Source organism: Podarcis filfolensis (assembly GCF_964270895.1).
Source record: "Podarcis filfolensis genome assembly, chromosome: 11".
Taxonomy (NCBI): domain Eukaryota; kingdom Metazoa; phylum Chordata; class Lepidosauria; order Squamata; family Lacertidae; genus Podarcis; species Podarcis filfolensis.
Window position 1 is genome coordinate 51,756,959 of NC_139613.1, and position 20,083 is coordinate 51,777,041.

Consider the following 20,083-nt stretch of genomic DNA (forward strand, 5'->3'; position numbering starts at 1 on the left):
CCTATTCTTAGTTTAGCATAGTTGTCATTTGCTCTGTTAATTTATTCAATTGAATTTACTGATCAGTGGGAGCACAATTTCTCCCCCTTATAATATATGATGATAATGATGATGATGATGATTTATTACTTATACCCCACCCATCTGGCCTGGCCTCCCCAGCCACTCTGGGCGGCTCCCAACAGAATATTAAAAACACGATAAAACATCAAACATTAAAAACTTCCCTAAACAGGGCTGCCTTCAGATGTCTTCTAAAAGTCAGATAGTTGTTTATTTCTTTGACATCTAATGGGAGGGCGTTCCACAGGGCGGGCGCCACTACTGAGAAGGCCCTCTGCCTGGTTCCCTATAACCTCACTTCTCTCAGTGAGGGAACCACCAGAAGGCCCTTGGAGCTGGACCTCAGTGTCCAGGTTGAATGATGGGGGTGGAGACGCTCCTTCAGGTATATAATCCAGAGGAAGTTAAGGGGATTTAAGATCCAACAGAAGAGACCTCAGCCTCCCAGCCTTCAGGTTGCTGCAAGATACCCAGACATCTTTCGTCAAGACAGCGCTTTTATTGTAGGGAAATGCAACGAGTCACTTAACTACGCTGAATTGCTGCCCTGTTGCTTATGCCACTAATTTGTATTTGTTACCCACCCTTACTAACAGGCCCTTTTGAAGATGCTCTCAAGAACCAAATCCCTGGGCCCATTTTGAACAAGGCTACCTCAGTTGAATGTACCAGCCCACTCCTCTCCAGAGCAGAAGGTGCGGCAGCAGAACTGAGCACAGAACCCTGGTATCAAGGGGAGATGAGCAGGAAAGAAGCCGAACAGCTCTTAAAGAAATGCGGAGACTTCCTGGTTAGGAAAAGCACCTCCAATCCAGGCTCGTACGTGCTGACTGGGTTACACAACGGACAAGCCAAGCACCTTCTCTTGGTGGATCCCGAAGGAACTGTAAGCATTTGACCCCAATGACGGGGAATAGATTGGGGCTGGGCAATATTTGGTTTTCAAATATTTGGTGACATATCCCCAGCTAAAAATCGCAATATACCGGTGTATCACAATGTCTGAAATAAGGATGGAGCTATGTAGACGCATTGGCAGGCTTCACAGTTTCCCCCACGTGTGCATAGCACACACACCACAATTCACAATATATTGCCAGGTCAAAAATTATGAAACCAATTTCATGATATGGACTGAAGCTGGTTTTGGGCAATATATTGCTCAGCCCTAACACACATCATGATTTGTGCTATATTGCCAGGTAAAAAAACCCTGTGAAACAGATATCACAATATGGGCTTCAAACTGGTTTTGGATATACTGTCAGCCCTAGAATATTCTAGTGGCCAAAATTGTGGAAACCTTTTGGGAAAAGGGTATTTCCAAGGTTTGATGGTTTAGTGCAGCACACGGGGACTCGCTAAATGGGCAGCTCAGTTCAGAGGCGGCTCGTAGCCGGTTAAACAGCCTCCGTGCAGCGCTTCCGGCCCATGGGCCGCAGGTTGGGAACCCCTGCCTTATACAGTGGTACCTCGGCTTTCTAATGTAATCCGGAAGACTGTTCAAATTCTGAAACGTTCAAAAACCGAAAACTCAAAATGGAAACCTCAAAATGGAAAACTCAATACGGAAGCCGCGTGGCATGTTTGACTTCTGAGGTGTGTTCGGAAACCGAAGCATTTACTTCTGAGGTCTACGGTGTTCGAGTTCCGAAACATTGATCAACGGAGACGTACAAAAACCAAGGTACCGCTGTATTGTAATAATGTAATGTGCTCTCCAATCCCCAGGTGGTAAGAGCTCTTGGAGGTTGTCAGAGCATACTTTGGGTTTCTTTGAAATGAAGGTAACTGGAGTTGTCTTTGTAATAAGCGGTGGTTTTTTTGTTTTGGTTTTACACATATACACAGGTATAAGTTGGGAGGGCTCACAGCATCAACATTCCGACAAGTCTCGTTTCCCGTTCATTAGGTTACTGGGGGGGGGGGGGGAGCGTCAAGGCCAAAGCTTTGGATTCAGCACAGAGAGGAAGCCAAGCCTCTGTGTCTCTTCCCAGCCCTGTCCAAGATGAGACTGGAGTCTGATGTTCTTTTTCACTCATAGACTAGGGCGGTTCATAAAAAACTTTTTTTAAAAAAATGCTTACTCCAAAGGTCTTATCTTACTACACTTGGAATTATATAGCTATATCTGAAATTTCTTGCATATCAGTTAATATCTGCACCCTGCTCCACTGAATTTAAATTTCAGTCTTCACGACATAGGAAAACGGCCAAGTAAACAGCTATTTTTGTGGAGGAGGGTCAAGATATTAACTGATATGCATGAAATTTCAGATATAGCTATATAATTCCAAGTGTAGTAAGATAAGACCTTTGGAGCAGGCATTTTCTTTTTTAAAGTTTTTTTTAATGAATTGCCCTATCGTAGACGTCATCGCCTCCAGCCAGGAGAGTGGGGCAGAATCCTGTTCCTGTTTGCCCACTTTCTGGGGGTGTTTCCAGCTTAGCAGTATCAGGGGCAACAAGTTACATGTGCTCTGCAACGAGACAGCAGACCTCGTCTGGAGCCATTGACACAACAAAAAGTTCCATTTGACCACTTCCAAAAAATATCTACATGGTGCCTAGAGAACAACTTGCACCTTAATATCGGCAAGACAAAGGAAATGGTGTTGGAATTTTGGAGGAAGAGAGGAGAACTAGCCCCACTGTACATCTGGGAGGGCTGTGTGGAGAGAATCTCTTCCTTTAAATTCCTAGGAGTTTATCTCAGTGAAGACCTTACTTGGAAAATAAATACAACCCAGGTGGTTAAGAAAGCCCAACAGAGACTCCATCTCCTCAAAGTATTGCGCAAGAATGATGTCAATCAACATTTGATGACCTCCTTCTACCGGTCAACAATAGAAAGTGTCCTTTCATACTGCATCACGGTGTGGTACGCTGGTTTGACATCATCTGATAGGAAGTGCCTACAGAGGGTGGTGAATACAGCACAAGATATTATGGGCTGTCCCATGAATCCGCTGGGTGAAATAGCGGAAGAATGTTGCCTCAGGAGAGTGAGGAAAATTCTCAGGGATGATTCACACCCTGGCTGACAATTTCTTGATCTCCTGCCCTCAGGCAGAAGATATAGAAGCATGATTAGTCGCACCAACAGGGTAAAGAACAGCTTCTATCCGTGGGCTCTTAGGCTGCTGAATGAAAAGATAACAACAGGGCAAATGACTTTCAGGTTTGGTGGGTGTGCGTCAGTAAATGAGGAGAATTAAGACTAAGAGAGCTGAGTGGGGAGTGCTCGTGTAATCTCACTGTATACAAGTTGTACAAATGACAATAAAGTATTTCAATTTCAATTCAGCAGAAGCCCACTTTACAGATATAAGACCAGAGGCTTGGAGTGGACTCTAAAGACAACATTCAGACTCCCACTGCCCCATGTAATCCTCTAACAATGATTTTTTGCACATCTTTAAGATGCCTCAAGATTCTTTGCTGTGTTTTGTTGTTGCTGCTGCAACAGGCTAACACAGTCAACTTTCTGCGTGCAGAACCAATTTCCTTTTGAGGGTTGAACGCTGGATGCATATAGTCTTTTAGTAAAAGGTAAAGGGACCCCTGACTGTTAGGTCCAGTCATGACTGACTCTGGGGTTGCGGTGCTCATCTCGCTTTTCACCAGCACTTAAAAGTTGACACAGGAAATGCCTGCTGAATGTCTCTTGCTACCCCCCCCCTTGAATCTCCAAACTGTTTAAACTCCTATGAGCTTGAGTTTGGGGGATTGATGCAAGAGAGGCTGTTTTAGACGCTTAAAGGTCTAAAAGGGACCCCTGACCATTAGTCCAGTCGTGACCGACTCTGGGGTTGCGGCACTCATCTCGCTTTACTGGCCGAGGGAGCTGGCGTACAGCTTCCGGGTCATGTGGCCAGCATGACTAAGCCGCTTCTGGCGAACCAGAGCAGCGCACGGAAACCCCGTTTACCTTCCCGCCGGAGCAGTACCTATTTATCTACTTGCACTTTGATATGCTTTCGAGCTGCTAGGTTGGCAGGAGCAGGGACCGAGCAATGGGAGCTCACCCCGTCGTGGGAATTCGAACAGCCGACCTTCTGATCGGCAAGTCCTAGGCTCTGTGGTTTAACCCACAGCGCCACCCGTGTCCCAGTCTCTTAGTATCACCTGCTTATCTATGAATGACATGACAGGGGTGTGAGGAAAGCTTCACCTGCAGTTCCTCAACACCTGGGATCCCAGCCTGCAAATTCCATCAGAGCTCAGCAACATTTAATCTCTTTCTGTCAAAATTCAGAAACTCCCCTGTCAGCGTTTTCCCTAGTCACATCTTCTGGAAGGTGTATGTAACAGTTGAACGGAATAGCCACTGCAGTGCAGCCAACACTTTCATAAGATGCAAGAGACATTTTGCTGGCTGGCTCACAGCCTCCCCTCTAGCAATGAACGCAACTCACACTGTTAACGCTAGAGGTCAGTCGGAGATTAGTTTTGGAACTATTTCCAACAGAGAAGAATTCGCCTGAGGTTGCCGAGGTGTTTGTAGCAAGCCAAACACTTCATGCGAACAATAAAAGATATTTCATTTCAAAAGTGTGCTTCTGTCTGTGCCTCACGGGTCAAAAAGGTGGTGAGTCTTTTGCCAATTTAGTGTTGAGAAAGATGCAGCTACCTTCTAAAATCTCCGACGTTCTCAAAACACACCTCTGCGCTGATGCTGGAAATTCCACTTTGCTATCCCCATTGCTTGTTTACTCATTTATTTATAAGTGATTTGGACTAATTTCAAAAGCCCTCTGTAAGTGATTAGAGCAGACCTCTGGCAAGAGAGATCTGCCTCTTCTGTGGGTAGGGAGAAAACTAAATAGGGGGTGAGAGAAAGAGAATGTGTGCACCCACAACAAATTCCCCAATAGAGTATCATTTGCCTAATAATAATAATAATAATAATAATAATAATAATAATAATAATAGATGGTCAATTAATTTTAATCAGATTAGGCTCATTGAAGTTAAGGAACATGGTGAAGTTTGGTCCACTAATTTCAGTGGGTCTTTTCTGATTAAAACTTAGTGGCACACTACCCAATGATTTATAAAAATGCACACTGTTTTGTTTACATAGCATTTTATATCAGCTATCAGCTGACCCACTGTAATGAACTGGAGAGAGTATTGGGCTTAGACTTGGGGGGGGGGGCGGACTATATTTTGGAAGAAAAAAATGAACGAATTCCTATGCCCCACAAATAACCCAGAGATGCATTTTAAATAAAAGGACACATTCTACTCATGTGAAAACACACCGATTCCCGGACCGTCCGCAGGCCGGATTTAGAAGGTGATTGGGCCGTATCCGGCCCCGGGGCCTTAGTTTGCCTACCCATGCCCTAAAGGTACCATGCCTGTATGGGCCAGTCGTGACCGACTCTAGGGTTGCGCGCTCATCTCGCTCAAGAGGCCGGGAGCCCGCGCCGTCCGAAGACACTTCCGGGTCACGTGGCCAGGGTGACGAAGCTGCAACTGGCGAGCCAGCACCAGTGCCGCACACGGAAACACTGTTTACCTTCCTGCTATAAAGCGGTACCTATTTATCTACTTGCACTTAGGGGTGCTTTCGAACTGCTAGGTGGGCATGCCCTAGACAGCCCTTTAAAAAAAACCATAATGGGGTCCAGTATATTCTAAATATTATTTTTTTGTTGTATGAGCCTCAATTTAAGATCCAGAGACACCCTTGTTATAGCAGTTGAAACAGTTTCCCTCTGTGTGGTCGAAATGGAGATCTCTAATTCTTTATTCCATTCCTCCCTCAGTACCTGTATATCAAATTGGTTTTCTAATAACAGAGATTTACATATGTTGATGGCCGGGTTTTTTTGTTGCGCCATTTCTGTGGAACATATACAAACTTTCTCCTTGCACCCTCTGTTTTTCAGGTTCGTACAAAGGACCGCGTATTTGACAGCATCAGCCACCTCATCAACCACCACCTGGAGAACAATTTGCCGATTGTTTCTTCCGGGAGTGAACTTTGTCTCCATCAGCCGGCAGAGAAAAAACAGTGACTCCACCTCCACCTCATGGCAAAATATGTAGCTGTGTCGCTCACAAGCCACAGTCAGAAAGGAACTACAAACCTTTGTCTGTAGAAAAAGAATATCACCAGTTTACGTTTTCTGTAGGTTAAAGAAATGCCATTCTGTGTGGTGCCAAGATGAAGAACATTCTTGTGGCTTTTCAGAGTCGGTAAAGAATGGCAAAAGTAGCAGGTGGATGGGTTTTCTTCAAAACATGTAATCAAAGTGTTCCTGATTCCTTAATATGAATATTGACCGTGTACATACACACACATTCTATAGAAATACGGTAGATATTTATATTTTTGAAGTCAGTCTGCTGAAGATAATGGGCCAAAAAAGAAAAAAAGAAAAGCATTTTTAACTGAAGATACAAGAAATGAGTGATTGTCTAGATTAAACAATACTTACATCCGGTCTTGTTTCCCTGAGAAAATTGATGCAGGAAATCTCAAGGATAGTTTTATGATAAAATAAGCACAATAACAGAGAGAAAACAGACAAGATCCAATGATTAAATAGTGAGTGATGTAACACGAATCAATGAGCTAATATTTCAACAGGAAAAGTTAGCTTGAAGCAACTTTTCAAAGCATAATTCATTGTCTCTTAAGTACAAAAGCATTTCCCCCCCTCTCTTTCTGATGTCCCACTTAAATTCTTATATAAATGCTACTCCAAATTGTTTGTAATTTGTTTTGGCTTTGACTTGGTGTGATCTCTATGTGTATGAGGTATATGCATTGATTTTTCTAATAATATACCTTAAGATACAACTTTGATTTATTAAACACAGTGTTCGGTATTAAGACTCTTCTACATGTAACTTGCTCTTGTAGCAGAGAATATAAGGCTAAGAGGATGCCAGGAACATTTACATGTGTGTGATTTTTAAACATATGTGCCATAGTCCCACAGTCATCACTGGTAACCGATCAGAGGTAACAGCCCCCAAATGTGTCCCCATCTGAATCAAACATTGAACAGGCCCTTCTGAGGAGCAGAAATGAAACTGCCTGCTGATTCGCTGCACATTCCAGACAGACAAAAATAATAATAAGTGCCGTATCATTTAATTCATAAATGCTGAGATTAATTTGCACAAGTTTTTTTTTGGGGGGGGGGGCAGCAGCCTCCAGATATGATGGCTGAAGAAGAAGAAGAAGAAGAAGAAGAAGAAGAAGAAGAAGAAGAAGAAGAGGAGGAGTTTGGATTTGATATCCCGCTTTATCACTACCCGAAGGAGTCTCAAAGCGGCTAACATTCTCCTTTCCCTTCCCTACAACAAACACTCTGTGAGGCAAGTGGGGCTGAGAGACTTCAGAGAAGTGTGACTGGCCCAAGGTCACCCAGCAGCTGCATGTGGAGGAGCGAACCCAGTTCCCCAGATTACGAGTCTACCCCTCTTAACCACTACACCACACTGGCTCTCTTAAGCAAATAAACACAATAGAAGACATGCTCATGGAAGATGGGATCTATCGATGGCTATAAGTTATGCTAACTCAATGAAATACCCATGTACAGAGGCAGCATCTACACCAGAACGGCAGGTGTTGGGATAAACAATAGTGAATGAACATCCCTGTTCTGTCCTGCTTGCAGTCTTGTAAGCATTTGTTGCAACAGAAAGGTGGCAACTATGGGGTTGTGGTGCTCATCTCACTTTCAGGCTGAGGGAGCCGTTGTTTGTCCACAGACAGCTTTCCATGTCATGTGGCCAGCATGACTAAACCGCTTCTGGCACACAGAGGACTGTGACAGAAACCAGAGTGAATGGAAACCCTACTTACCTTCTCACAGCAGCAGTACCTATTTATCTACTTGCACTGGTGTGCTTTCAAACTGCTAGGTTGGCAGGAGCTGAGACAGAGCAATGGGAGCTCACTCTGTCGCGGGGATTCAAACTGCCGACCTTCCGATCAGCAAGCCCAAGAGGCTCAGTGGTTTAGACCACAGTGCTACCCATGTCCTGAATAAACAAGCACACAATCACTGATAGGTGCAGTTGCCATTGTGTGGCTCAAAGCAATGAAGACAATGCCTCCCCAGCTTTGCCATTGGCTGTGGGTTTCTTGTGATGTCACAAACGCCCTTGGCAACTGAGTGGATATAAAGGCAGGCCAAGGGGAAAGCCCTTTTCTGTTTCCAGCAGGACACACCTGGCAATGGATGTGACATTCAGCACTGCCCAGGTTTCTTCCACCTGGAGGAGGCAAACTGGTGAATGAAATAAGGCAATCCTCTGGCAGTGGGATGCTAGGGAGCAATAATAAGGCAAGTTTGCTTGTTTGAAGGCTGCTGGTATCTGTGATTAGAAGCTGGTGGACGTCTCATGATGGACCTAACACTAGCTTAGAAGATCAAAATATGAAAGCATGTTATGAATGGAAAATATCCCATAAAGAAATAGAGGAACATACGCTAGCAGTCTGCCTCCAGTTTCCCTTTCTCATCTCCATGGAATTATATTCTCTGCCTTGCTCTCATCTGCATGCTGTGTTGTTAAGTCATGAGAATTCGTAAATGCTTATTACATCGTACAGTAATTTCTAACAAGCAAAATTCCATATATTCACAAGGGAATTTAAAGAGAGGAAAATGTTTTGTGGGTGTAATTATGTGTAAGTGGTGTTTTCCATACATAGGAAGGTTTCAATTCTCACATTTTGCTTTAACTCAAGTGGCAAAACTCACACATTTTGGTGGAAGTAGATTCCATTCCAAGAATGTACACATAAACAGCTCAGTTTCATTGCTGCCGTCCAATTGAGATCAATGGCACTGAAGTAGGAATCAAAATAGCCATTGCCACTGAATATGTACGGTAAATAGTTACTGTCAGTCACGCAATATTTTGCTGGAATTAAATATCCTCATAAAAAGGAAAGTAAAATGCGAATGAGGTTTGGCACAGCAGATCCAAGATGTGTAATATGTGCATTAAACTATAATTGTTTCCCCTAAATGATGATAAAATAGGGATCAACTGGTACTCAAAGGTCTTCCAGACAATGCTGAACTTTTGCTTTCATTTCCATTGCTTTCTCAGCAGGATTTTCAAAAGGAAGGACTGGGTGAGGTATATCGTTCACTAAATTTTATATTGGTAAATGAATATTGGGCTAATAGCTCTCCTGCTCAAGAAGGCTTTGTGCCAGTAAGAAGTGGGATCAATCATAAAGGTACACCTTGATTTAAAGGGTATAGGGATACTGGAATTTCTTCTGCACTTTTCTGGCACCTAGGCTCTTGGATTGCTCATTCAGCAAACATTTCATGGGCAGAAAAAAAAAATAAGCGTGAAATAGTTCAACCTTTGCCAATTTGTTGCCCTCTAGTTACAGTGTGTTGGACTACATGTCCTATCAGCCCCCAGCAGCAGACCCCTTTTGGCTGGGGCTGATAGGAGTTGTAGTCCAAAACAGCTGGAGGGCCTCAGCTTGGTGGTGTGTGATATGAACTGTTCCTGCTGTGATTCACATGCTGGTCCTTCTGTGGTGCAGATGGGCAGGGGAGCAGAAGCAGAATGACAGCTCAGCATGCACAATATCCAAAAATGTTTTGCATAGAACTTTTCTAAGGTTCTAGAGCAATCTTCCCCTCTATACGCTGCAAGAATAGACGAAGATTGTGAGAAAGCCTCTGGGTCAACTGGCTATACAGTGGTACCTCGAGTTACAAATGCCTCAGGTTACAAATGCTTCAGGTTACAAACTCTGCTAACCTAGAAGAGTTACCTCAAGCTGAGAACTTTGAACCAGGAGGAGAATGGAAACCGTGTGCCGGCGGCACAGCAGCAGCAAGAGGCCCCATTAGCAAAAGCACACCTCTAGTTAAGAACATTTTCAGGTTAAGAACGGACCTCCAGAATGAATGAAGTTCGTAACTAGAGGTACTGCTGTATAAGCTTGAGACAGGAGGTGGGAGGAAATGCCTTCCAAATTTTAAACACAATGACCAGAGACTCCAAGGAAAATTTATTGAGTTGCATATTTTCTCAGAGGCATTTCTCTCCTATGTAGGAGCTAAAGTTAGGGATTGCCAGACTTTGGGGGCCAGTGAGCACATCTGGAATTTTGAGAAAGGGCCCTTGAGCAGTAGATTCAAGATGGCTTCAGTGGGGCGAGGCATAACACAAAATGACTTCCGCACCAGAAAGAGAGACAGGATCACAAAATGGTGCAAGCATGCCTCCATCGATGGCGGAAAAGGCAACTACATCAGCCAGTGGCATGCTTGGCCACAGAAACTCTTTGCACCTCTTTTTTTCAGAAAGAAGGGAAGGCAGATGTCCAGTCCTGAAAACCTTGAACTCAGTTGGTAGCAAAATAGCAGCTTTAAGAATTTGTTGTTGTTTAGTCGTTTAGTCGTGTCCGACTCTTCGTGACCCCATGGACCAGAGCACGCCAGGCACTCCTGTCTTCCACTGCCTCCCGCAATTTGGTCAAACTCATGTTAAGTGTTCGAGAACACTTAAATTTAAAGTGGCATGCCACACAATAAGAGGCTCTTAAATTTTAAATCACTCTTAAATCACTCTTAAATTTTAAGTGGCATGCCACACAATAAGAGAATAGAGAACAACAAAATTTTTGTTGCTTATTTCATCAAGACATACCTCTGTATTATTTTGCATTTTCCTATTGTACCTGATATACCCCTTTAATCACTAAATTATCATTCACTGGTTTGTGATTCTGTTATTTTGCATGCTTCAACGAGGGACCTCTTCTTTTACTTTATTATTATGCCATACAATACAACACAATACATTTAATATATAAAAACTTTAGGAAACTCTTCAGAGCACCTGGGGATATATCTGTGACTTGATCTGTATTTACAGTTTAAGCATCCTTGTCCGTAGCCTTGCTGTTTAACCAGGATCATCTCAAAGACAATGTCTCTTCGCTGCTTTCAGCAGTTTTTATTATTTGATATGTTACTTTATACTGTTTGGCATTCACAGTTTCAGCATACTCTTTTGCATTTTGCACAGAGATCAAAAAGGTAATATACATGTTTACAAGACTTTACATTTGAAATAACAAATATTCATACCAACTAGGAGCGTTTCTGCTGTGGGCATTACATTATCAGAGGGACAAAAGGTTTTGGTGGCATTCTGTGCAAGTCATTCCCATCTATTATTTCTGCTTAAATGTGCTTAGGATTTTGCCCTTTGACACAGGTTTTCAATGAATCTGCTGTAGGAAATGTTTAAAACAGGAATAGCCAATGTGGTACCTTTCACAAGCTCATCTTTTGTTTCCTAATCTAATAACAAATTATACATTTTAGATAAAAAAAAATCTTTGTTTTGTATAAGTTCTTTTTCAAATTGTGAGCTTTGGTCCAAAAAACCATTTCTCCTATCTATTTTAAACATTTCATGTAACTGATGATATTGTAGCCAGTCTGTAACATGGCTTCTTACACTTTCCATTGATTTCAGTTTAAGTGCCCCCTCTGTGAAATGCAGCAATTCCCTGTAAAAACTGACCATTGTCTATCCATAATAACTTTTTTGATTGTAATAACCTCAATAGGAGATAGCCATAAAGGTGTTTTCCCTTCCAGCAGATTTTTATATTTCTCCCAAACTCTGTACACATTCTTCCTTAGAATATGGTTCATAAAACTTTTATGGATTTTTGCCTTCCCATACCAAAGACATGCATGCCAGACGAATTTTAAATCATGGCCTTCTAAATCCAGGAGGTCCGCATTATCCAGTGTAATCCATTCTTTTAACCAGCGCAAGCAGGCTGCCTCATAATACATTTGCAAATGTGGCAGGGCAAAGCCTCCTCTTTCTTTTATGTCTATCATAATTTCATGTTTAATTCTTGGCTTTGCCAGTGCGGTGCCTTTCACACGCTTTGTACTACAACCATTATTTCTGTCTACTGGCTATGCTGTCTGGGACTGATGTGAGCTGTATCCCAAAATTTTAGGATGGTACCCCCATTGGCTACTCCTGGTCGAAATAGCATGCCCTTCCCCTTTTAAATGCCTCTTGTAAACAGAATTTTCACAGCTTGTCATTCTTAAGTTTAAAAAAATCTCCTCAAATAATGATAGCAGGATGTTTTAAAAATCATGCCTCTATGCATATTTTAAAATCTAGAATAAAATCCCATTCAGTAGGCATTTATAAAGTGACTGTCCCCTATCAGCAGTTCCCAGCCCCTGGCTGAACTGATGTGATGTCAAAAGAGATTTATGAATTTTTCAGATGCTGAGGGGGATGGTTCAGTTGAAAATTAGTCCTGTTGCTGTGAAGGAAGCAGAAGCTGGCTGAAAATCTCAGAGTACCTGGGACCATGTATGACATTCTCATGGACCACTTTTGACTGTTTCTTCCACTTATGCTAACTTTATTTCCTGTGGTACATGCATCCCCCAATTTCACCCATTAGTCCATGTTAAGTGCATGGTGAATCCCATTTATTCTCTGCTCGATTTCTTCCAACATAAGCCATCAGGGAAAAAATATATTGGTGGGCAGGGAGTCCAGATGACAGAATATTAATTCTAGAGCTAGATGAAGAGAAAACATCCACCAGCCATGCAATTGACTCAAGTTTGAGCTAGGGATAGTTGTCAAGGAACATTAAACTGCAATTTGCGATTTTTGTAAAGCTCTGTTGGGATAGTTTTCTGGAAATGTGTAGTTTTGTATGAAATAACATTGAGAAGACCATGCCACTTCCATTAGATCTTTCTAATCTTCTGTGTTTGGGCTTTCTGTAACACAGGCTAGGCATTCAATTTTTTAAAAAAATATCTTTCAAAGAGCAAAAAATTAAAATAAATGCATTGATTAAATATACATCTATATACATGCTATGCATAAAATGCCAAGACACATACTTCAGTTGGGCACTAAACTACATTAAATAAAGAAGTAATTCAAGGAGAATGAGCCAATATTACGTTTTTCTTAAAGTCCTAGAACAAAACCAAAATGCCTTCTTGTCCCAGCCTTCACATTTAGCTATTCTCGCAGGATGTTTGCATTGATAATTGCAAGACAGAATACTGGGTTCGTGTAGCATCCAGCTTCTCTCCTCCAAAATTTTGTTGGTGAAGTTTAAAAAAACAAAAAACAAAACAAAACACCACTATTGGAAGATACCTGCCCACAGTACTTGTAAGATCTGGTATATTACACAGGAAATCATGGTGACAACATCAGATAATGTAAACTTTTGCCAAACAACTGGCATAAATAAAGAGATAATTAGGCTTGCAGCTCAACCCGAAATATTTGTTCTGGGGTATCCATCTGTCTGTTCATGTCAGCGTGAGTTCCTTGCCTTCATAATATGGTAGTTTATGCCTTGTGGCACAGCGATCGGTCCTAAGCATTTATTTCTTGGGATGCCACGTCAAATAATACTTGTAGTGTGAATCCATTAACATAACAACAAGACGCAAAAGTTGGAAAATAATGCATCATTGCGGAGGTAAACAATCTCTCTTGTAACTTTAAATGTAAGCATATAGGGGATACACATTCCTGCAGAGGGTGTGCAGTGCTTGGTGAATGGAAACGTTTCCTGTGAATCGACTGACACACACACATTTCTATATACACATAATAGGCTAGCATTGGCTGCCATCTGCCCATGTGATTCTCCCCCCTTCCCCAGCACTACTGGCTGAGCAAATGTGATATCAAAGAATATCTATAAATACTGTTAACTCCTGGGGAGGAGGTCAGTTGTATAATGTTGCCAAACCGTCCCACTTGGGTGGAGAAAGCGAAAGATGGGTTTGGGTGGGAACGAAGTCTCCCACAGATCCCAGGCATTGTGTTCTGTATAGAGGTCAAGAAGGTAGGCTGCTTGAAGGAAGGGACGAAGGAAGTGAGGCAGCAGCCGGGTCCAAAAGGCACGGAACAGATGGCAATAAAAAACTTACACAGCACCTCCAGCTTTTTTAGACTTGCATATTATTGGGAGGTGCAGACTGGGTTTCATTTATTGGTTTTAAATAACCCACCATGGTTTCTGCATTGATTCCCTAATGCGTATTAATTTTGTATCATGTCAAATGTGCCATTTTTCTTGATACTGACAGGATTTCGGGAGGCAGTGCCTTTCTGAGTCCATCCCTCACAGAACTAAAACCCAGTCCAAAACTGCCTGGGCTAAAAAAAGGCACTTGATATTATGCCGTTGACGAGTGTTTCTCCCTGTGATTTAAGTGCATGAAACCCCACCAAAAGGCTTCCATTCGGCTCTTTTAAAAAGCCAGTTAAAGAATCCTTGGCCTGCAGAGCTGACGGACTTCATTTGCAGCAATTCCCATTGTGAAATGACGATTCATTCTTTTCCGCTAAACCTGGCGAGCCGTTAGTCTGTGGGTGCTCGTCCTTCGGTTTCTGTGCATTGCTGCTGCTGGACTTGCTGCGACTCTGATCTGGGGTGGGCTGGATAGGCAGCGACGTGGTGGCGCTGGTCTTCACCAAGCAGCCGCAGACAAGGCGGAAGAAAGCCCGGCGCATTTCTTTGCTTGCCAGAGTGTAGATGACGGGGTTCATGGCTGAATTGAGGACCGCCAAGGCAATGAACCCATGCACTTCATACAAAATGGGGCATTCTTTCACTTTGCAGGCCACATCGACCAGCAACAAGATAAACAGTGGCGACCAGCAAGCGATGAAGACCCCGACCACAATCACAACTGTCCGAAGCAACGCCATGGACCTCTCCGAGTTGTTGTGGTTGGTGACGTTGCGGCTGCTGGACTTCACCAAGATATAGATCCGGGCGTAGAGGAGGACAATGGCCACCAAGATTGCTATAAAGATGGTGATGCAAAAGGCCACATACCTTTTGGAATAGAGCGGCAAAATGGTGGAACAGTCAGCTAAGTCCGCAACACAATTCCAGCCAAGGATTGGCAAGGCACCCAGGGAAACTGAGATAAGCCAACACGTTCCGATGAGCAAAAAGACCCTGTACTTTTTATTGGCATCGTATGGCCTCATTTTGATCATTGTCAAATGCCTCTCAATGGCGATCGCTAATAAGCTGAATGTGGAAGCTCCCAGGGCCACAAACATGCTGCCTTCTCGAATAAACCAAATCTGGGCAGACAAGGTCAGGGTCTTGTTTCCCGACATCAAAATGTTTACTTTGTAAACTATCCCAGCCAGCAGATCACAGAGGGCCAGGTTGCCAATGAAAAAATACATGCGGTTGTGAAACTTGTTGTTTTTCCAGATGGCGATCAGCACCATCAGGTTCTCCAGGATGATGAAGCTGCAGACGATTAGAAGGATAATGGTCGTCAGGCTTTTTTCTTTTCCTCGGATGAGCTTCCCTGTGAAGTTGTAATGGCGGCGTATCAGAGGGTCCATCCCTTCAAATTCTTGAACAGACGGTTGTGTGCTCACCATATCCATGGCTCAGCTTTGGACTGATCCGCTTTTCAAATCAGGGAAGTTTCGATCCAATTAATTCCCACAAGGGGGAGCCCGCATCACACCTCATAGAAGACGTCTTCAAAAAGGTCAGCTTCTGTACTGGTCGCATGTCAGCAGCCTGCTGTGCTTCCACCAAAACCTTTAAAACAGCAACAAATGACAACATATTAAATCACCTGACTTCATATTAAAAACAGCAAGCTCATACTTTCTGATAAAATGCAGTAGGGAACAGATATGTGGGCTCTTGCAGATGTTTAGCTAATGAGATCAGTAGGGCAGATCTAGAAGCTCCCAGATGCATGGGGCTACCATCTTCTGCCAAGTTTTTCTCTATCTCCACCCTCCAAATTTAATAACAAGTAAGACCACTGAGTTGCTCCCCCAACTTCACCATATTTTCAAACCATCGTCATCAGCAAATTATGTGCAACAGGAAAAGGGAGACACACACAATGTAATGATCTGGACAAATGTCTCTCTTTCTGGAAGAGAACGGGCTTCTATTCTGGTGGCAGCCCCACAGCTTTTGTCCCTAACTTCATCACAAGCAACAAGAAAGTTAAATAGACCAATAACTTCACTTTCCAAATCTCTTAAAAATACATTTAAACAAAACGAGGGAGGATGCCTTATTATTTATTTATATTATTTGTATGCCACCTCTCATTTCAAAAAAGACTTTGCACTAATGGGACAACTTTGTTGGATACAATCCTGCATCAATAAAACAACAACAGGGAGGGCTATTTTCCAACATGCACAATTGGATTCAAACTCAATCTTCTTTCGTAAAACCTAAGCTAATGAATGCAACGCGGAATGATTTCCTCTACCTTTCACAAAAGCCCTGTCCTTTCTCTCCAGAGGAAAAAATGGGAGCAAAGTGGTTAAATTGCAAGTAAAAAGATTTGTATTCAAGAATATATTATAGCATCTAAAGGAAACCTTCTTTTGACACAGTTTATAATCACTTGGTGTGTCTGTGATATAATAACAACAATGATAATGATAATGATAATAACGACGACGACGACGACGACGACGATGATGATGATGATAATAATAATAATAATAATAATAATAATAATAATAATAATTTATTATGTATACCCCGCCCATCCGGCTGGGTTTCCCAAGCCACTCTGGGCGGCTCCCAACCATATAAAAACCGTATAAATTCAAACCAGCATTGCCTATAAATATCTTTATGAACTATTTCTCAAATCCGTCCATTCAGTCTGTTCCCTAAAACCAAACGTGGCCTCTGGGCCATGAAGGGTATGTAAGGAATGCTTGTCTATTCCAATTCGGAAGCTGCATTCAGAATGGGAGCAGGGAAAGAGTTAGTGGCGTGCATTGCATCCGTTCATCCTTCCTGCCTCCTGCGCTGAATTTGGTATTCTGTCTGAGGTAAGGTATGCCTCGGAGATGTACAGTGGTACCTCGGGTTACATATGCTTCAGGTTACAGACGCTTCAGGTTACAGACTCCGCTAACCCAGAAATAGTACCTCGAGTTAAGAACTTTGCTTCAGGATGAGAACAGAAATTGTGCTCTGGTGGCGTGGCCGCAGCAGGAGGCCCCATTAGCTAAAGTGGTGTCTCAGGTTAAGAACAGTTTCAGGTTAAGAACGGACCTCCGGAACAAATTAAAGTCTTAACCCAAGGTATCACTGTATTGCTCATCCTTGGTATTGCTGCAACCTTGAAGTTGGCTTCAGAGATGGGAGTATGGCACTCCTTCCTCTTCCATGGAGTTTCTGGCCATAGTAACAGTGCCAGAGGCATGTCTTATTCAACTTTATTTATTTTTTAAAAATACTTTTTATTAAGTTTTCAAAAGCAAACTCAAAGAAGAACATAAGTCAAATTTCCAAAAACAAAGTCCACTTAAACATAAACTCTTGCATCCAGCATCTTATTTCAACTTTAGTTGTCCCCACAATGGAGCACTATCCTTACTTTACAAGGGGGGGGGGGAATTAAGCCACTTACTTATATAGAAGTTAAATCTGTCCCTGTGTGGCCAAGCTATCAAGAACCAAACTTCTCATTTTTCCGAACTCTGTTTGTCACATTAAGGTGCCCTTTAAACTTTCCTGGAACCCAAAAGGAAGGCATATTTCTCATGGCATTCCTGTAATGTTTAAAGACTGGCAAGCGGACAGGCAGGGCAAATCGCAGGCATTTTTGTCCATGGAATTAGCATCCGTTCTCATGGCTTCAATTCGGTGGGTACCGATCTCACACTGACCAGCTTTGCATGTTTAGCCTTTAAACCAGAGTGGGGAACCTGTGGCCCTCCATATGTTACTGGGCTACAGCTCCCATAATTCCTGACCATTGGCCATGCTGGCAGGGGCTGATGGGAGTTGGGGTCCTGCAACAAGGAATGCTATGTGATCATTGATAAAACCTTTTCACCATAGAAAAGGAAAGAATCAACATCCATTGGGAACACACTGCAAAAATATTAGATGTAGAGGATTCTTTTTTAAAGTCACAGTAATATAAGAATTGCTATATATACCACCAGCAATAATGCTTCTGTCAGCTGGTCTATTATTTTGCTGAGCAGAATTTTTGCCACCTTGTTGTTCTGTCAAAAAAAAAGATGCAGGGGCTCAAGAATGAATAAGCAACGGAGAATTAGTGTGATGTAGTGAACAGCGGGTTGGGGTCAGATGAGGGAGATCTCTAAAGCTCACTGGATGACTGTGAGACTGTGTCTCTCAGCCTAACCTACTTATGTACGGATACAGGTTGAATCTTGAGATCTGTGGACATCTCTCATATACATAATTTCTCCAATCCTCATTGTATCTCCACAGCCACCCTATGAAGTCATTTTCCTTATTTGGCCAAAGTGGGTGAAATTTTAAGGCACAGGTGCTCCTCCGGAGACTGACAAATTGTAGACAAATAGTTCCAAGGGTGTTTTGTGGAAGAAGGAAAATCCCTTGGCGAGGGCGGGGGGGGGGGAGAGCAAGGGATTCTCTTGAGTCACACCCACAATGTGCATTTGAAACACTCCTATACCATTTTAACAACCGTGGCTTCCCGCCAAGAATCCTTGAAATTCTAACTAACTCGTGGATTCTCAACTTAACAAATTCCAGTTCCCAGAGCACTTTGGGAGAAGCTGTGCTTGTTTAAAGTTACCGGTATATCACATAGTGTTTTAAAATTGTGTGTGTGTAACTTTGCTCTTCCTTACCTTAAAATAATGGAGAGGTAGACAGATGGATGCCAACAAGAACAAGGTTTGGTGGCACACAATCTTGCTTATATGTTTTAAAATCTTTTGCAGCCTTCCTTTCTGGTTTCCATGCCTGTCCTCTGACAAAGACTTCTAATAAGCCTTATGAGAGGATTGCTTGTGGAGTTCTGAAGAACTTTGGATTTTTTGGATTTCTTAAAGTAGGATTTTTTTTTTAAAAAAAAATCTTAAATGAAGCTTTTAATGTTTAACAGAAGCCTCCACCGCAGTACTTTAACAAACAAACAACTCCAGTGGTACCTCGGGTTACATACGTTTCAGGTTACAGACTCCGCTAACCCAGAAATAGTACCTCGGGTTAAGAACTTTGCTTCAGGATGAGAACAGAAATCGTGCTCCAACGGTGTGGCGGCAGCAGGAGGCCCCATTAGCTAAAGTGGTGCTTCAGGTTAAGAACAGTTTCAGGTTAAGAATGGACATCCGGAACAAATTAAGTACTTAACCCGAGGTACCACTGTAAATCAGGCAATATTTTGCAGAGCTCATTGCGCTATAGAAACACATAGACGTAGGAAAATATAAAGCTGTAAGGTACAAAGTGCAGTGACACAAGGCATTGCAGGACCCTTGTCCAACTTGGGGAGGGGGTTATTAACATCACACTTTGACTCAGAATGAGGGAAAGATCCCTGAATCACCTTGATCCAACCCGTTATTTGCCCTCCCCACACACAGCTGATGCAAACCAAGAGCTCTTAGAAGGACAAGGGAGATAAAAAATGGAAAAAATAATAAAAGTTACTCATGTACAAAATATTAACTGTGCAGTTCCATGGCAGAATGACCATTCGCCAAAGTCATGCTAAATTATACAGCCCCATTGATAAGCTGGTTCTGTGTCAGGTGAACACAACAGGAGCAAGTCTCACATCTCTCCGATGCTATAATACTCCACACAGCAACACAGAAACTTAAACAAATAAAAGACACATGGAACGTTATTTCAGCTTTCCTCTTTTTGTGTGTGGGTGGCCGTAAGTAGAAATCTTCAGACCAGAGAAAAGCAAGCACATCTAAAGTGAAAAAGCAAACATCGTATATATTTTATGTAAGAGTTCTTCGGTGGTGAGTTATTGTGTATAATCTGTCAAGTTCCCATCAGTGGCATCAATGTCTAGGACAGGACTTGGCTTTGGCTATAAATTTATGCTCTGTGTGTGTCCGCTCTGCATAGCTTTGTGACTGCAAATGCAATCTGGAGAAGTGTAGCTCACAAAATGCCGTTTCTTAGAAAACACATGCATCTTTTAAGCCA

General features: G+C 42.6%; 2 protein-coding genes across 5 annotated transcripts in view; one reads left to right on the forward strand and one right to left on the reverse strand.

Moving 5' to 3' along the window:
- Positions 1 to 6,796, forward strand: part of SHC3 (SHC adaptor protein 3) — a 52,513-nt gene extending 45,717 nt beyond the window's left edge. For both annotated transcript variants that reach the window (XM_083576860.1, XM_083576859.1), the window contains 2 exons: positions 660 to 949; positions 5,964 to 6,796. In XM_083576860.1, coding sequence (XP_083432986.1) covers positions 660 to 949; positions 5,964 to 6,092 — 419 coding nt within the window. In that variant the 3' untranslated portion in view covers positions 6,093 to 6,796. The remainder of the gene's footprint in view (positions 1 to 659; positions 950 to 5,963) is intronic.
- Positions 6,797 to 10,830: 4,034 nt separating this feature from the next.
- S1PR3 (sphingosine-1-phosphate receptor 3) overlaps positions 10,831 to 20,083 on the reverse strand; it is a 71,645-nt gene continuing 62,392 nt past the window's right edge. For all 3 annotated transcript variants that reach the window (XM_083577081.1, XM_083577080.1, XM_083577082.1), the window contains exon 2: positions 10,831 to 15,685. In XM_083577081.1, coding sequence (XP_083433207.1) covers positions 14,407 to 15,525 — 1,119 coding nt within the window. In that variant the 5' untranslated portion in view covers positions 15,526 to 15,685 and the 3' untranslated portion in view covers positions 10,831 to 14,406. The remainder of the gene's footprint in view (positions 15,686 to 20,083) is intronic.